Raw genomic sequence first — 17,029 nt, forward strand, 5'->3', positions numbered from 1 at the left:
AGAAAAAAAAAACAAAAACAACTGTAAACACCTCAAAAATGAGAGGTGGCACAAGTACCAGCCAAAGATGAGACATACTGTCACCCTTGATTCATGGATATAGCTGACCTCTGGGGAAAAAGAAGACTTGTGGTGCAGTTCTGGGCACTTGGAACTACAGAGGGTTGAGGCATAATCCCAGCCCTCAGAGAATTTCTAACCAGGGAAGAGAGAGAAGACAAACGGCTTAAGCAAGCATAAACATAGCTGTGATGCTAGGCAGAATGATATGTCACAAGAAAGATCCAAAGTGTTAAAGGGGCTTGAGGAGAGAGATTACACGTCCAGGTGGGTTTTCCCAGAGGAAGTGGCATGTGAACCAGACCTTGAAGGAAGGATAGGAATTTGACAAGTTGCAAGGGAAGAGAGACATATTACGGCAGCAGAAACTTCTGGAGCAAAGGTGCAGTGGGAAAGTTGGCATGACATCTGGGGAACTGGGGTAAGTCCTGATGGGACATAACAAAATTCCTGTTGGGGAACTGAAAGTTGTTAGATTTTATTGTAAGATTAGGCTGCAAAGTTGGGTTTGGTCAAGCTCATACCTGAATTTGGACTTTTCCCAGTAGGTGGCAGGGAGCCATTTAAAGGGACTTGAACAGGAGGCTGACACCATTGGAATTATACTTTAGGAAGCACAGCAGCTGGTGGAGGAGGATTTGCAGGAGAAAGGTTATACAGACATACCACTGAGGAGGCTGTGCAGAGTGAAGAGGACTACTAAATGACTGAGTGAGAGGGGCTGGGACAGGTAACAGCAAGTAAACCTATATGGGAATTGCAAGCAAGGGCAAAGAGGAATAAAGTGTGGGGGCCTATGAACAGGTGCCAATAGTAGTAACAATCTAGGTGTAGGAAGAGAACCTGGTCTCCAGGAAAATGTGGTACTTTGGGTTTGCTGCGGCTATGGGCATCCTCGATGCAATGGGAAAGGAAGCTGGCCACCAGGAAGAAATAAGTAAGCTGAAGGAGAGACCATGGTTTGGATTTGGAAATGGTGAAAACTCTCCAAGTTGTGGATCACTAAAAATGGAGAAAAGGACCCTCATAGGCTGTAGGACAGGGTATACATTAAACATTTTGGAGGGAGAGAAACCTGAAAACAAGGCAGAGAAAGATGAGTTGGAGATGCTGAAGGGACATGAGTGTGTTAAGGAAACCAGAGAGAAGAGGACAGTTCACGGAGAGAGCGGTTTCAATGTAAGAGACTACAAGAGAGGGAAAATTGGGTTAGGCTGAGCCGGTGGCCCTGGATTCACCCTTGAACAGAGAGATAGACTAGATCCCTCCAGTGTAGGATGCTGCCTTAAATCCAGTCTCTTTGGCTTCAGCACGAAATCAGGGTCTCTAAACATTAGGCACCTCCAAAGGTGTCTACTTTCCTGTTCAATATGAATTAATTTCTTCCACTAACACCCTATAGGACTCTGAATGCATCACTTACCCAGTCTGGGGGTACCAGTTTTGTTATCTAACTTTCCAGTTCAGCGATTGTCCTATATATATGTATGAAAATACTTAGTAATCTACATAGTATCACACAAACCTAAGTTCTCTCGTAACTGCGTGAGGACAGAATAGAAGCCAAATCTTACATTTCTACTTTCTACTATCACCTATGTTTTAAAATTTTTTATTTAAGAGATCCAGAAATGGAACAAGTGGAGGAAAAGCCTTCCCTCTCCCTCTTGCCCATAAAGATATTCTTCCAGTTTTCTGCCCAGGCCTTTTCCTAAGCATTGAGGAGGTGCCCAGAAAAATACCAGATGGATATACAAAAACATAGTGTCACCAAAATTTTCCTAACAAGTAAGGCAGCTATGGAAAGTCTGCCAGCATCAGGTCCCTTGGGGACCTGCAGCCTGGGGCTTGGTGAGGCCTGAAGAGGGGAAGAACCAAGACATGGAGCTCGAGGTCCCCGGAGCCATAGCCTTAAGTGGGCTATTTTCTTTAAAACTCGGGCACGCTCTATCCCTTTAAATCCAGGCAAAGAGGCAGGCAGGTGGGTATCAGCCAATAACCTTAAAAGATGCCGAAGTGTCAAAGGAGATACGGTTTATCTTCTACAACAGCGACAATATCAGTCACATGGTTTACAGCAAAAACAGAATGCAGAGTAAAGAGTAAAGATATCTCTAACGTGGTAATTAAGCCTGTGGCTTGGACCCAGGTTTGACAGAGCTCTGTGGTGTGTGAAGAACAATGTCCGCAGCGTTCCCCAGTTCAGTCCGGGACGCGGTTCTTCGCTTTCGGCCCTCGCACCAGCAAGCTGCACTCTCCGCTCGCCCGGCCCGCAACACTGCCTTTCCCTGGGAGAATAGGCTGTTTCGGCGCCTCCAAGGCGGCAGAGAGTGCGGTGCGCGTCCGGAAAGCCAGGGCTCCCCGCAGCCCGGAGCCCCGATGGAGGCGGGCTGCAGATCTAAGTGCGCACCGAGCTCGCTCGCAGTCGCCGTCCGCCGCCGAGCGGCCCGGGTACACTGTCTGCAGCTGGCTGGGATGTGCGCGCGCGCCCGTGGGGTGTGTGTGTGCGCGCGCGCTCGTGGCGTGTGTACTCACAAAAGGTGTGTTTGTTAAATCCACTGCTCGGGTGTGCCCTCCACCCCGAGCCGGAGCATCCCGGACTCGGAGCGCGGTCTCCGCAGCGTGGCCGCAGAGACGACAAGGGCCGGTTCAAGTTCCCCACCTCCCCGCCGGCGGGCAGGCCGGTTTTCTCGCCCGTGGGGCTGAGGGAGCGCGAGGGCGGGGCGGCCGCGGCTAGCTCGGGACGCGCGTCGCACAGCTCCGGGGCAGGTTCCGAGTGCTCAGCGCGTTTTCAGACACTTTGGCCCGCTTGGCCTCGGAGACAGAGCGGACGCGGGGCTCGGGGCTAGTTGCGCTGCACCCACCCGGGGTTGCGGAGCGGGTGCTCTCCTTCTCCTCCTTGGTCTTTAAAAGTGAACTGGAAAACAGCCGCGGAGCGCAGCCTCCTCCCTCTTCTCCGGCGCCGCAGCCTGGGCTGGAGGTGGGGGTAGTTTCTCCGGGCTGACTGGAGGGGAAGCGGCCGACCGGGCGGCTTTAGCCGCACCTCCTCCGCCTTCCTCTCCACCCCCGTCCCCCGGGTTCCACGCCGCATTTCTTTGTTTTGAAAGCGCCTCCTCCGCCCAGAGGCTTTTCCCCCGGCGGGCAGGCTCTGACGGGGGGGGTGGGGCATCGACCCGTGGGCCCCGCCCCCCACTTAGCCCCGACCCCTCTCTGGTGCTCAAGCCCCCAGCTCCCCTTCCCTCCCCGCTGGGACCCACGAGGCGCGTCCTCACGTGCCGGACATCAAAGAGAGGCAGGGAATTGGAAGGGGAAGTTGAGTAGGAAGGGGGCGCAGAGACCCATCCACCTGAGGCCGGACCCGGCGGCCCGCCCCCTCCCGCGGGAACCCCGCCTGAGCCCCGCCCCTCGCGTCACAGCGGCCTGACATTCTCACAACCCATCGGGCACCCAACCCCGCCACCCCCGCTACCCCGGTGTCCGCGGAGTGCTCTATTTATGTTTCAACCCAGTGATTTGCATAGGCCCCGCCCCTGGCCCTAGGTCCCCCTATCGGTGCCCCGCCTTAGCCTCGACGTCACGGCGAAGGTTCCACCTCTTGTGCCCGTACAAGGAGCGGCGGGCCCTAGATGGCAGCGTGGCGTCGCGGCGGCGTGTGCGTGTCGCGCTTCCTTGTGCCGTTTATAGGGTCCCGGCACTTCCGCTGTCGGGTTAGAAGCGGCGCGGTCATGGCGGAGCGCGGACAGCAGCCTCCTCCCGCGAAACGGCTCTGCTGCCGGCCGGGCGGCGGCGGCGGCGGCGGAGCCAGCAGCGGCGGCGGAGGAGCGGGTGGCGGTTACAGCTCTGCCTGTCGGCCGGGCCCGCGGGCGGGCGGTGCGGCAGCGGCGGCGTGCGGGGGCGGCGCGGCTCTGGGGCTACTGCCGCCGGGCAAGACCCAGAGCCCAGAGTCGCTGCTGGACATCGCGGCGCGCAAGGTGGCTGAGAAGTGGCCGTTCCAGCGCGTGGAGGAGCGCTTCGAGCGCATCCCGGAGCCGGTGCAGCGCCGCATCGTCTACTGGTCCTTCCCCCGCAGCGAGCGGGAGATCTGCATGTACTCGTCCTTCAACACCGGCGGCAGCGCCGCGGGCGGCCCCGGCGACGACAGCGGCGGCTCCGGCGGCGCGGGCGGCGGCGCGGGCGGTGCGGGCGGCGGCGGCTCCTCGTCCTCGCCGGCCGCCACCTCGGCCGCCGCCGCCGCCGCCGCTGCCGCCGCCGCCGCTGGGGCCGGGACCCCGTCGGTGGGAGCCTCGGGGTCCGCGGACGGCGGCGACGAGACACGGCTGCCCTTCCGCCGGGGCATCGCGCTGCTGGAGAGCGGCTGCGTCGACAACGTCCTGCAAGTCGGTGAGTCACGGGGCAGTCGCGGGGCCGCCTGTCGGTCAGTCCTTCGGTGGGGGGGGCTCCTGCCCCCTCCCCTCCGGATAGCCCCTCACCCTGGTGAGCGCCTGCACACCGTCCGGTGTCCTCGCTGGCCCGGACAGCCCTCTCGAGCAGAGCGCCCATTTCCTCCCCGCCCCTCCCCGCCCCCTGTCTCCCCGGACGGGCCAGCGCGAGTGGGAAATGAATCAGCAGGACGCGCCCCACCACGGGGTCGGCGGGTTGGGTGTCGGGTGCCCCTGGCCCGCTCCGTTCCCCGCCCTCCTTCCGGGGAGCACGTCCTGGAGTGTTGCTCGCCTGTTTTGGGGGGTGAATGTGGACAAAGGCGCGGGCGGACGGCCGGGCTCCGGCTGAGGTTGTGTGTGGCGGGGCCGTGCGGGGCGGGGGAGGGGGCGCGGGCCGCACAGACAATGCCGGCTGGGGCCGAGCCGGCGGCCGGGCCGCGCTCTGCGCTCTTCCTTCTCTCTCCCCTTGTCTGTCGCTCGCTGGTCTTTCTTTCTCCTCTCCCCCCTTCCCCGCCCCCTCGATTTGAGGGGAGGGAAATACATTTTAATGCTACTCGGCGGCCGCTCCACTCAGGGCTTCGACGGGCTGGCAGCCGCTGCGCTCCGGGGGTCGCTTCGGCGTCTGGGCTGGCTCATGCGAGCTCCGCTGGCCGCCCCGGGATTTAAATGTCTCTCCCTCCACGCCTCCCCTTCTCCGGGAGGCGCGGGAGGCAGGCAGCGAGCTGGACCCTCTCCTGAGGGACCTCTCCTCCAGGGGACGCCCCTGAATTAAAGGGTGCGAGCTGGGCCGGGAGCGGCTCGCACTTCCCTTTTCGAGGGGCCGCGGCGTGCCGGGGCTCCTGCTGCAGGAGTTCGGTTTGCGCCGGGGGGCTGCTGGTCCTGCTCCGTGCGAGCGTCGGGGAGCAGTGACGGGCTTGGCGCTCGCGGCGGGCGGCTGCGGGAGCGCGAGGCGGAGGGGCTCCGCGAACGCTCCCGCGTCCCTCCCGTCGCGACCGCCTGGCAGCCGGGCACGACCCCGCACTTTGTTCTCATTTTCAGGTTTATTTGTGCCCCTTTCAGTTTTCTGTCACCCTCCGAAAAGGGGAAACCAAACAAAAGAGTCTCTTTATTTCTTTTCAGGGCTTGTAAAGTAGAAGATATTTGACAAAGGCGAGAGAAGGACTTGTGATTTAAAGCTGCACAGCCCTCCCTCATTTCTCTGACAGACCTTGAGAGTTTTCTCAAATACAGTTTAAAAAGCTTTCCCTTTCCTCCCTCCTGCCCTCACCGTCCAGTATGTTTTTCTGATCAGATATTTTTTTCAGCTATAGTGATGGGGATTTTGAGCTGGACCGAAAAGAACAATGCTGTAGTGAAACTCCCTTTTCCCCGTATTTTTCTGCTGATTGCAACTGGCGTATTTTCTACCCCGCTCTCATATTGCTATTTAAATTGTGATGGTGAACTCAGTACCTAATGAATGGGGAGCGGTTTGGAAGCATCGAAGTCTCTGGTTTTTAATTTAATCTTCTCTTTCCGTAGTCAGTTCCTTTTATCCTTCTCTTTGGGAGTCCGGTAGGGGTCTGGATAGGGGCCCCAAGAGAGAATTAAGATTTGTTTTAATCCTGTCTGGTTAATTTGAATTCTAATGCAATCTGCAAACGTGATTTTCTGCATGGTCATTTATTTCTAAAGGCAGCCCCCAGTGTTGCCTTTTCTAGGTTGGATACCCTTTTCTTATGTCTAAAGGGGTGTTTAACTTCTAAGGCTATCCCATCCATCCTTTTTAAAAAAAATCTAATTAACATTCTGTCAAGTTACACCTTTTTTTTTTTAAACCCCCCTTTTCCTGCCTGGTCGAAAGAGATTGAAGTACATCCATGGTTTCTCAGTATCACAAACTAGAGTTTTCGAGTTTTTATGACTTGGTTGGCAATGTTGAGGTTTTTTTTTTTTTGGTTTTGGTTTTGGTTTTTTTTTCCCCTTCTGTGCTTGACTCTGCTTGCAAGCAATGAGGAATGACAGGAGAGCACATAGGGAGGGTTTCTTGGCTGATTGCATTTAAGCCAGGAATTCACTGTGAAAATAAAGCCAAAGGACAATAAATAAAAGATGCAATCTTCTCTAGGAGACAGACACACAGCGTGGGCTTTGCCTGCTTTCATCGGTGAAGAGGCGTGGGTGAGTTGTAAAAGAAAATAGTAACTTTTTGAATAGTCCTCATAGGGGAAGGAGGCCACTGAATGGAGTTGGCAGTGGTTGATGTAAGTAGTATGATGATTTTCATATAGTTTGAAGAGTTGACCACCCCTTCGGAAACACTTACATACGTGCTAAACAAGTGCTGTACAAATTGTGGAAAATATTCTTTTTTCCCCTCTGAGTTCTGCCAATTTCCTTAACTTCCAAGTTGTATTACTTGTTGTGCCAGTTAGCTTAGAGATGGAAGGCTGTTAAATGCCTGGCAGCTGGCACTGTGAGATAGAAAACTTATGACCAAGATTTTTTTTCCTTGATGAAGAATAGACAGAGTAGCTAGATTAACCATCTAATTTACCTCTAAGTGGTGGTTTGAATTGGAACTGATATGAAGCTTATTTTAATTTTGTGATTTGAGGTAGAACTCTTTTGCTTTAGAACCTGGAGTGGAAAAGAACAGAAAAGTGTGTTGATAGCATCATAAGCAATTTTCTGGTATTGCAAAATTACACGTTTGTACAGGGAGTATCCATTGACTTTTGTAGAGATGACTAAATTATAACTACAATACAGACAATCTAGTTGTTGGACCTTATTTTCCACTTACACTGTTGAAGATTATTTAAGGATTGAGGGATAGAGAATTGGTACTTCCCAGAAATTAAACATACTTGCTAGTTATTTTTCAACTCCTAGATTTTAAGAAGAAATCTAAAGAAGAAAAATTTAAACCTTTAGTGTAATAGTGGTAAACAATGTTTAATTTGTGCAGAGCTGCTCATGAATTGATTATGAGATGTTTTAGAGAAAGCGTAGTTGGCTGATGTTTGTTAAATAAGGATATATTGGAAAGGAGCTATTGTGGAAGGTGCTTGTATATAAATGTTATGGATAACATTTAAGAAATGATTTAGAAGTCATATTAAAAAACTTACCAAAAATTTTGCCTGGGAAGGAGCTTCCCTAATGGAACCTGAAACTTGAACTATAAAGGAAAAGACAGATACAAGTTACTTGATTAAAGAAAATCTAAAAATTTTTGTAGGACTGGGAACATGATGAATTAAGGAACTAACTAGAGCAAGTATTTGCAATATATGTGACCAAAGACTGACAGATAACTACTAAAAATTGCAAAAAAAAAAAAAAAAAAAAAAAAAGAGAGAGAAATAACCTGGTAGAAAAATGGGCAACATATTTCACAAAGAAATGCAAATTATTAATAAACATTTTCAGTAAAAGAGACACAAGTGAAAATGACATGCCATTTTCATCTAAGATATTGGTATATACTAAAAAGATGGGTAGACTGTATCCAGAATTGGTTGAGGAGGTGAGGGAATGGGATGCTGCCTCCCCTGATGCTTGAGATAGTCGTTTTGTGTCATTTCTAGGAATTATCCTATAAGTATATTGATAGTAGTGCACAGAGATGTTCAGTACAGTGAGTGATGTTCATTGCAGTATGGCTTGCAATACTGAAAAGCTGGAATCAACCCAAGTTTCTATCATAAGGGAACTGGTTAAGAAGTGCGCAGTGGAATACTATGCAACCTTGAAAAATGAAGTAGATTTTTATATACTGACAAGAAGAGGTGATCAACATATTTCATTTGAAACAAGTCAACTTTTCATATAGTATGCTGCAGTTTCTGTTTAAAAGGACAAAGACTTGCATACAGATGTATAAAAATGTCTGGAAAGGCTACACAAGCCATCATTGAATAGTATCTTTGGAGAGAGGCAGTCAGATGAGCAGGCAAGGTTTTGAGGGGAATTTTACTTTTCATTTTATTATATACACTAGAAGTGTATATAATACACTTATTTTACAGGTAAAATATTATCCTTGTGTTTTTAATTAATGCATTTTTTTGGCTTGGGTGTGTGTGTCCCTTTTCTGAAGACTTGGGTACATTCTTTTTTTGTTGTTGTTTTGAAACACCATTTGCTTATTTGTCACTAAATAATCATTTAAAAGCAAGAAATGTCCAAACAAAACTAGAAACTAGGGTCTTGTTTTCTGTAGGAGAAGGAAGGAGCTAAGTTTTAGGAGAAGTTGCCTTTTTTCTTCTTTGCTAGTTACTTTTGGGAGAAAAGAATATCACCCCGGAATTCTGTTAACACTTTGATAAACACTTTCTCATGGTCTTTTCAAATTCATAACAAAATTTTATGACTTAGTGGGTAGTAAGGTAGTAAAAGGGGATCATTATTAGATTTCAGATGGTTAAGATTTTAATCAGCCAATTAAGGCTAATTTTTGGCCTTTCTTTGAATATTTTGATTTTCTTTACAGACTGGAGATCATTATATAAAGATATGATTCTAAATGTACTTTCAGAATTCTGTGTTTTGTTTATTTATGAGAGTATATTTCATTGAATGTATTTTTGAGATTAATGGTATAGAACAAATTTGAATCAGATCCTATACTTTTTCTATTTTTTGTTTACTGAAAGAGTACACAAAAGAAATTTTGAAACTAGTTGCATATATATTTTCTATTTTTCTGTCTGAATTGAGTTGTTTGATTTGTTTACAGTTAATTTTTGAAAGTATTTGGATCTCTCACATGTGCTCAGCATTGTTCTAAGGGAGCTTAAATTTTCAATTTTAGGTGAAGAAATCTTGGAATCTGTTATGATACTTCTCTGATGGTTAGTATTGGTCCAGTGAAGAAATCTAAAGTGTTCAGGAGACAGAATACTCTTCGTAGCCGAAAGATTTCAACAATTCTGTAAGGTGGAATTGCAGATTTGGATTAAGCAGACATTTTTACTCTTGCTACAGTCTTTAATTTCTTGTTCTTCATACCTGTATTGTGAATTTGCTCTGGGATTGAAGAGGAAAAGGGCCATCCCTATTATTTTATTTCAACTGCACATTGAGTTTCACATCCTTTTTGCAGATGTGAAACTTGGATGGCTTTCGTTTAAAAACATCAGGATGCTGTGGAACGTGTCTAATAGAAGAATTATTGCAATTAATTGAACAATTCAAGTATTTTCAATTCAGTATTTTCTTAAGTATGTCCTGGCTGATTTTTAAGATAGTTATCTGGGCCTCTTTTCTTTTCACAGTGGGTAATCAATTGCTATCAATTCCAATTCTAAATGTTTCATCTGGAAAGATGTTGGCCAGTGAGCATCTTTTTATTCACACTCATGTTAAGAGTTCACTTAAGAATGTGTGATTTCAGCTAGTAATATATTCAGTGAACAGGATGGCAGTGAAGGAATGAATGACTGTTTTCTTTTAAGAAAGCTGTTCCTTTAAAAAACACAATTGGATCTGTACTAATTCCAAATGCTTACATGCTTTATATTTTTGTGTTGGAAAATCAGTTTTCTTCAGTGATGCAAAATGAATTTGGCACCTTTATTTCAAGAAGCTTACATATACATACGGTAAAACAAACTCATGTGTGTTAGAAATTTTTATTGGGGCAATCATTAAACTTGAACTGCTGATGACCTTCAACTGTTATATTTAAGAGGACAAATATCCTAGAGGAGAAAGCAGATTATAGGTAAGTATAAACATCTTAGAAACAAAGCAGATTATAGGCAACTATTTTTTAAATGGTAATGAACTACATGGAACCCACAAAACCATTTTTAGTTGCCTTTCAAATTGCTATCATTTAATTTAGAAAACGGTGCTTTCTGACAACAAAAAAACCTAATTTAATTTTCTTGGTTTATTGATTTTCTGACATATGTAAATGTTTGGAGATTACTGTAAATTAGAAAACATGGGCTGTTTCCTCCTTTAAATGGATTGAAAGACTCATCTCCTTCTGAGAAGTCAGTACCAAATGATAATTTAGAGAAAAATGTTACGTAGTCGTGTCCCATGAAAAGAGACTCTTGTTTCTCATTCCTAGTCAATCTCAAAAATAAAGTGGGTTGGTTAGATTTGTTTAAAAAACCTGAGTATCTCTCCACTTTTTGCTTTCAGTGCTGTGTGTTCTGCTAAGAATATGCTGTGTACATGGTTTTCAGTTCTTTAAAAATAGTATGCTTCCTTTATTTTCTTCATCTAGAAAAGGTAACCAAAGCAAACTTTGGACAGAATGCAGTGCAAAATCTGCTTTTAATTTTGAACTTAAAGATTGACTTTCAGCTGATAGTGAACTCTTTTGCTAAGGGTATGCTAAGAATTTTATATTTGTGGAATTTTTTTTTAATTTGTGGAAATCTTATGTGATAACTGGTTTATTTGTCAGCATATATTATTACATGTATACATATACTTATTTATGTATTTGTAACTAATTTGATGTTCATAAGTGAGAGAAAAGAAGACAAATGAACCCAGGTATCATCTGAGTATCATCACTCCAAGTATATTTTAGTGACCTTTGTGTACAGGTGCACTGTTCTATTTGTTCTTAAATGTGCTGAGAGATGAGAAGCTGCTTTTACAAAATACTCTTGCATCATGTATTATCTGCCTGAAGAGCTCTGGAGATTTTTAGAGATCAATTCCAGCTTCTCCCATTTTGCTGATGAGAAAACTGAGGCCCAGACATGTTGAGTAATTTGTCTAGAGAGGCATAGTAAATTGCAAAGTTAAACACGGACTCTGTTTTTCCATTACTCAGGCTGCCTCTTAATCTGCTAGGAATGTTTGGTAAGTTTCAGAAAGTCTCAGAAATCAGAAAAAGCATATTCTTGAATGTAAATTGACTAGACTGTTGTAGAGATTATTTGGCTAACATTTCATCAAATGTTGTAAAAGTATTTCTAGACAGCATTTTAGTTTCAGGCCAGATTCTAATGGCTTCAGTTAAGCAGTGATACCATGCTAAATACATGGTAGTGTAAAACATTTGTAGACATTTGGAAATTTTAGAGATGGTCTATGATGAGATTAAAGTTCAGGAAAAGTTAGTTATGATTGCTAACTGTATAGAACTGTATTACAGCTGGTGTGAATATACATGAATGCATGCATACCCTGTGTAATAAAAAATTTACTGAAAGTTGAAAATAGTTATGCAGAATGATTAAAGTTAATATCCAGTAAGACATTTGTCTGCTCTGAACTTAGTCTGTTTGTGAAAACGTACTCAGTAGTGTCTGTATTTGACCTGTTCGTATGTTTTCAGTGTTTCGTCAGTGTGTCCCCACCCTCATTGCCAGTAAGTAGTACTATATACGTAACTGCTATATACACTTCTTTCACATAATTGATGTGGCCTCAAAACTTTATTAACATCTCTAACTTTCCAAGATCTTGTATGATTTGGGGCTCTGCTGAGCTGAGCGTGATTTACGGTGAGCCTCTTCATACCACTAAAAACAACATTTACTAATAGTAGTAATAATAATAATAGCAGTCACTACTTTCATGGCGCTTAACTGTGTGCCAGATACTGCTCCAAGCACTTTATATTTCTTAACGGCCCTGTGAAGTAGGTACTTTCATTATTCTAATTTTACAGATGAGAAAACTGAAGCATAGGGAAAAAGCACAAATAAACTTTTGCCCAAGGTCATACAGGCTGGTGAATTATGGAGCCAGACACAGCTTGTCTGGCTGGTACTCTTACCCTCTCAGTAATACTGCTCGTGATGCATCATCGTTAACTATTCTAGAAGGTTTCCCTTTATGTTTCTAGTCTCTTACTACTTTCTGGAGTGATTTTCATGGTGGCCAGAATTTTAAATTGTGATCAGAGTTACAATTTTTAACATGTATTTTTAAAATTTGATTGGAAAACCTGCATTTTAAAAAATGCCTTTTGTGAATGAATTTCAGCTTTGGAAGATGGTTGTGTGTGGTGGTTTTGATCGTCATCCATCAGACATTTTTCACTTTTGAAAGAGGAGTAACGTGCATGTTAAATCTAATAGTAGTATGTATGTAGCATATATATTTTATTTTAAGGCCCTTTTTGAATGTTATGAATGAAAATTATACTATTTCTTGTACTGATAAAAAGATTAAGTTTTCTTTGAAAGAGATAGTTTATGGGAACGATGTTAATTGGAATGATGTAGCAGAACCTGTCAGTACATTTAAACTCCTACTAACCGAATAAGCTGATCAGATAAATTGGAAGCTCATTTAGTGAATTAATGTGCTTAAAATTCAGGTGATTCACTTTCTGATCATACCTTATTTAACAGTCTGTTTACTGAAAGCATTTTTCATTGTTAATTGATGTCAGATCTCTAATGTTGGAAGATACTGTACAGAAAATATGTGTAAGAAGATAGCATGTAGAATGAGTCCACAGAAGCAAGATATAAATTCTCTTAATTACATCAGTACAATTTAGAATGCTGTATGTGGCACGTTGCAGTTGTTAAATATTTGCTGGCAGTGACTAGCATTTTTATAAATGAAGTATAGGTGTTTTATCATTTCGGTGTAAAGTGTGGAGCCTGGAGCCTCTTCTGGTTTTGCTGTTGTCCTCGGAGAAGGCTGGCAGAAGTTGAAGGCAGCACACTTGTAGTGTTTGGTTATGTTCTTTGCTACTGCTCCTGCTTTGTATTAACGCATTTCTACAAAGAAGATGGTTGTGATTTTTATAAATATTTGTCATAAAGTAAACCCCTAAAACTCAAATACTAAATTGTAATCAGATGTTTGTGAGAGAGGACTTTTTTAAAAAATAAATTCACCTTATATCTTTAGGACTTCATTTTTTTTAAACAGTCTTCAGGGTTCCTTTGCACTTAGGAATTTGTACTTTTCACACCATCTTCTAGTTCTTTCTTCTTGTTCTCCACCAATTTTCATCTGTGTAATTTTGTGTTATATTTTCTCTAGACCATTGTAAAGCTGACGACTAAAATAGCCAGTTTGCAATGATGGTAAACTCAAGTGAGACTTGAGGGTAGGAGATAGGGGAGCCTCTGAACCCAACCTGACTCAGAGCTCCAATTTCTTTCTTCCTTTCTCTCTTTCCCTCACTGCCCATCCTCTCCCCCTTCCTTTCTTGGGCCTGGAGGAATGGAGTGGTGGAATGAGGAGTAGGAGGGAGTGGTAGGGAAGAAGGCAAGAAATCGGAAGAGGTAGGAAATAATTACCTAAGAGAGTGATTCCATTCCCTTCTCTCCCAGCCACTGTCCTCTCCCCTCCAGCCTCCTTTGATTTAGGGAAATAAAGCTGAGGTCACAGGGACCTATGTGTTCCAGCTGCTGCTTGGCTGCTATTTTTAGCTTGGCCCTACATCAGGCTGGCACCAGGCCATGATGGCTTAGGGCCAGCACGTTGTGGGACTGCTTGGCAAACATCAAAAACCTAACTTTTCAGTTATCAAACTGAAGTCTTCAGATATATTCTGTGCTATGATGCTCTACTTACCTCTACTTTTTTAAAATGGGATGTGCATTTTTTTTAACAAAGAGTTGATTTTTGATAGCAGTCATCATACTACAATAACTATTTTAGTTAGGAGAGAGATTTAAGAATTGCCTTATCAGGTCAGACTTATATCTAGCTCAATAATTTTGGTTTTGCGGTGGCACCAAGAGATGTGAAATTCGCCTGCTTAATTTAAAATGCCTTGGGCATCTTTAAAATTGACATACCTGTTGAAGTTGTAGAGTCTGAATTGGTTTATATAATTATAGTTGTTATCAGGCATTTAAAAAAAGCACATGTACTGTTTTGTCTATAGTTGTCAGTGTTCTCTTTGCTGACACAGTTGTGTGTGTTTAGGTTTGGTTAATGCTGTAAGAACATGTTTGACAAATAAAAAAGCTTACTGTTTATTCTAATAGGTAGTAGGTGGGTTTTGGTTGAAATACTAGTATCTGGGTCTAGATTCTGCATACTTTAGAGCCAGTATTATGTGGATTGTATTTGCAAATTGAGTTTTAAACTTTTGGATGCACATGTGAATTTAAAAATTTACTTGACTATCAGTTGCACTCAAAATGAAAAGTATTTGTATTTGTGCTTATATAATTTTGGAAGAAGTGAAAAGAGTATCACAGTATGAATCTGTATCTTTGGAAGGGACTTTGATAAGAACAACAGCATTTACTGTCTTTCTGTAGTGGTACACGGAGAAGGTGAGGGCATGTTAGGGATGATTTTTGGTGTACCATGGACTACACTGAATATGAATAGAAACAGGGATGATGATTATTTGCTTATTGAATGGGTCGTTGTGTAATGTACTTAGATCTGTTGGATGGCAGGGTAACATTTAGTTAATGCATTGATCTCATGCCCTTCTTAAGGTAACACAAAGTAATTGGCCAAAATAACTAGAAATAGAATCATATTGATTTTTTTCCTTCACTTTGCTTTTAAGGTAGTTATTGAATGAATTTTTCTGAATTCACTTTTGTGAAATAAGAAAGCTTAAGCTGAGGGATTTGCTGAAAGGTGACTTGCTGGTTTAATGGCTTACAGAAGGCAGATAGATGTTTTAGAGTTGATTTAAATTTTTACATCTTAAAATGAGATGTTTACACTGAGGATAAGAGCAACTTGGGCAGCTTACTCTTGCTGATCCAAGGGTATTTTATTTCTTTACTTAAGAGTGAAAACAAAAATTTCATTAGGAAACATAGAGTGTCTTGGGGATAGAGTACCTAGTACATTGAACTATGTATCATAGTGTAGTAACTATACCATGTGGTGTCTTTTCTGCAGTTAGAGGTTATGGTAGGTATGTATTGCAAAAGTGGCTTGGAGATAGATCCGTTGGTCTATCTATGTATGCTTCCTATAGATAAGGGTTTGTGTGTGTGTACATGTGTGTGTGCGTGTGTTTGTGTGTGTGTGTAAAATTTAATATGGTGCTTAGAACATAGTAATTTACTGGATCGTAGTAGGTGAGTATCTTATGGATCTTTAATGTACTTTAGATTTTACTTAGGTGAGTCATGTTAAATGATGTCAACTCCAGTTTAACTAACAAGCTTGATTAAAACCAAAGCCCAGAAGGTAGTTTGACTAGTGCTGTTTAGATTCCTTATAAGCAAAGTGCTCAAATGATGTTCCTTATTGGAACTTGTCAGAGCAGTTTCTTTGCAGTTTTCATGGATCTCTCTTAGCAGCTTATTAAAAAGGCATCTTGTCTAAGCTGTTTCATTAAGTAGCAGGAAATTCCAAAGTATTGGATAGTATTGCATTTTTGCTTTTAAGTAAGGACTACTGCAATCAGGAAAAAAAATTTTTGAAACTCTTTGTTCATTTTAACAATTTGTGGAAAAATTCTTGTATTTTAAAATGGACAGATTTTTAGAAAAATTCTGTTTCAGCAGTAATTTAAGTTTTATCCATGATTTTCATGCTTATTTGTTTTCCATAATTTGTTTTCATAGTTTATAATTTTAGATGTGTTAGAAAAAGACTGGTGATGTAAGAGCCAGTGACTGGAAGTTTATTCAAAATTCAATGTATGTATTAGTTCTGAATTTGCTTTAGTATCTCATAGCTTAGCAGTGGCTTATTTTTTGATTTTGATGAGACTTCAGAGTTCTGTGCTCTTGTATGAAATCTGTTTTTTGACATATAAGGATTTTTTTTTAAACTGTGTTTGTGTGCGTGCACTGTGTGCACACACCTGTTCGCATGCCCGTGTACATATGTGTGAGTGTGCATGTGTGTTGCGAAGAAATGGTGATAGAGATGGGCCAAGTGGTGGTAGGTTAAGGTCAGAAAAGCACAAAAAATTCAAGTAGCCATGTTCAAATATAGAGGGTCCCTTTCCTACCCCCTCCTTCTGGAATTTATAGTTCACTGGGCTACTTATTTAATATTAAAAAAGTTATTTTTTTTATTGACTACTTCCCCCCCCTGCATTCTTCCTGTTAAAGATGGTAACAGTTGAGAATGTAATCTGTGATAGTTTAGTGTATATAAAGGCAGTCTATCTTATGGTAGTTTTATGGATGTACTGGCTGTGGCAACTCTAAAAGGCTGGTTTTCAAAATGTACTCGAGTTGCAGTTTCCCACTTTTATCCTTTACAATTGTGGAGCAACTAGTTTTATCTTTCTTTTCGGTTTGCCTTTTTAATCATTTAGAATTGAGCTTTGTACCTGGCTCTTTCAAGAAGCCTTATTTATTGATAAATCTAGTAAATTCTGTCTTGACTCTTTCAATAAGCCTTACCTAAGAAATCTAGAACTGTCATACTGTTTTTTAAAAACAGATATAATACAGAGAAAAAATGTGACAGTGAATTTACACATGTTCATGTATAATTGAAAAATTGTGCTCTACACTGGAATTTGACACAACATTGTAAAATGATTATAAATCAATAAAAAAAGTTAAAAAAACAGATATAATAGTGAATCAGCTTCTTTTATATACTTTGGTTTTCTTTCAGTGAAACTAGGTAGATCATCTAAAATTCTAAACAGATCTGTAGAGACTGGCACTGGCTTGTCT

The 17,029-nt window shown here is 43.1% G+C and overlaps 1 protein-coding gene across 2 annotated transcripts in view; it reads left to right on the forward strand.

Moving 5' to 3' along the window:
• Nucleotides 1-3,785: 3,785 nt before the first annotated feature.
• ZSWIM6 (zinc finger SWIM-type containing 6) overlaps nucleotides 3,786-17,029 on the forward strand; it is a 175,332-nt gene continuing 162,088 nt past the window's right edge. The window contains exon 1 of one of the 2 annotated variants that reach the window (XM_074358801.1): nucleotides 3,786-4,440. In XM_074358801.1, coding sequence (XP_074214902.1) covers nucleotides 3,786-4,440 — 655 coding nt within the window. The remainder of the gene's footprint in view (nucleotides 4,441-17,029) is intronic. The other variant, XM_074358806.1, reaches the window with a different exon arrangement.

The sequence above is a fragment of the Camelus bactrianus genome, chromosome 3, assembly GCF_048773025.1.
Source record: "Camelus bactrianus isolate YW-2024 breed Bactrian camel chromosome 3, ASM4877302v1, whole genome shotgun sequence".
NCBI lineage: Eukaryota > Metazoa > Chordata > Mammalia > Artiodactyla > Camelidae > Camelus > Camelus bactrianus.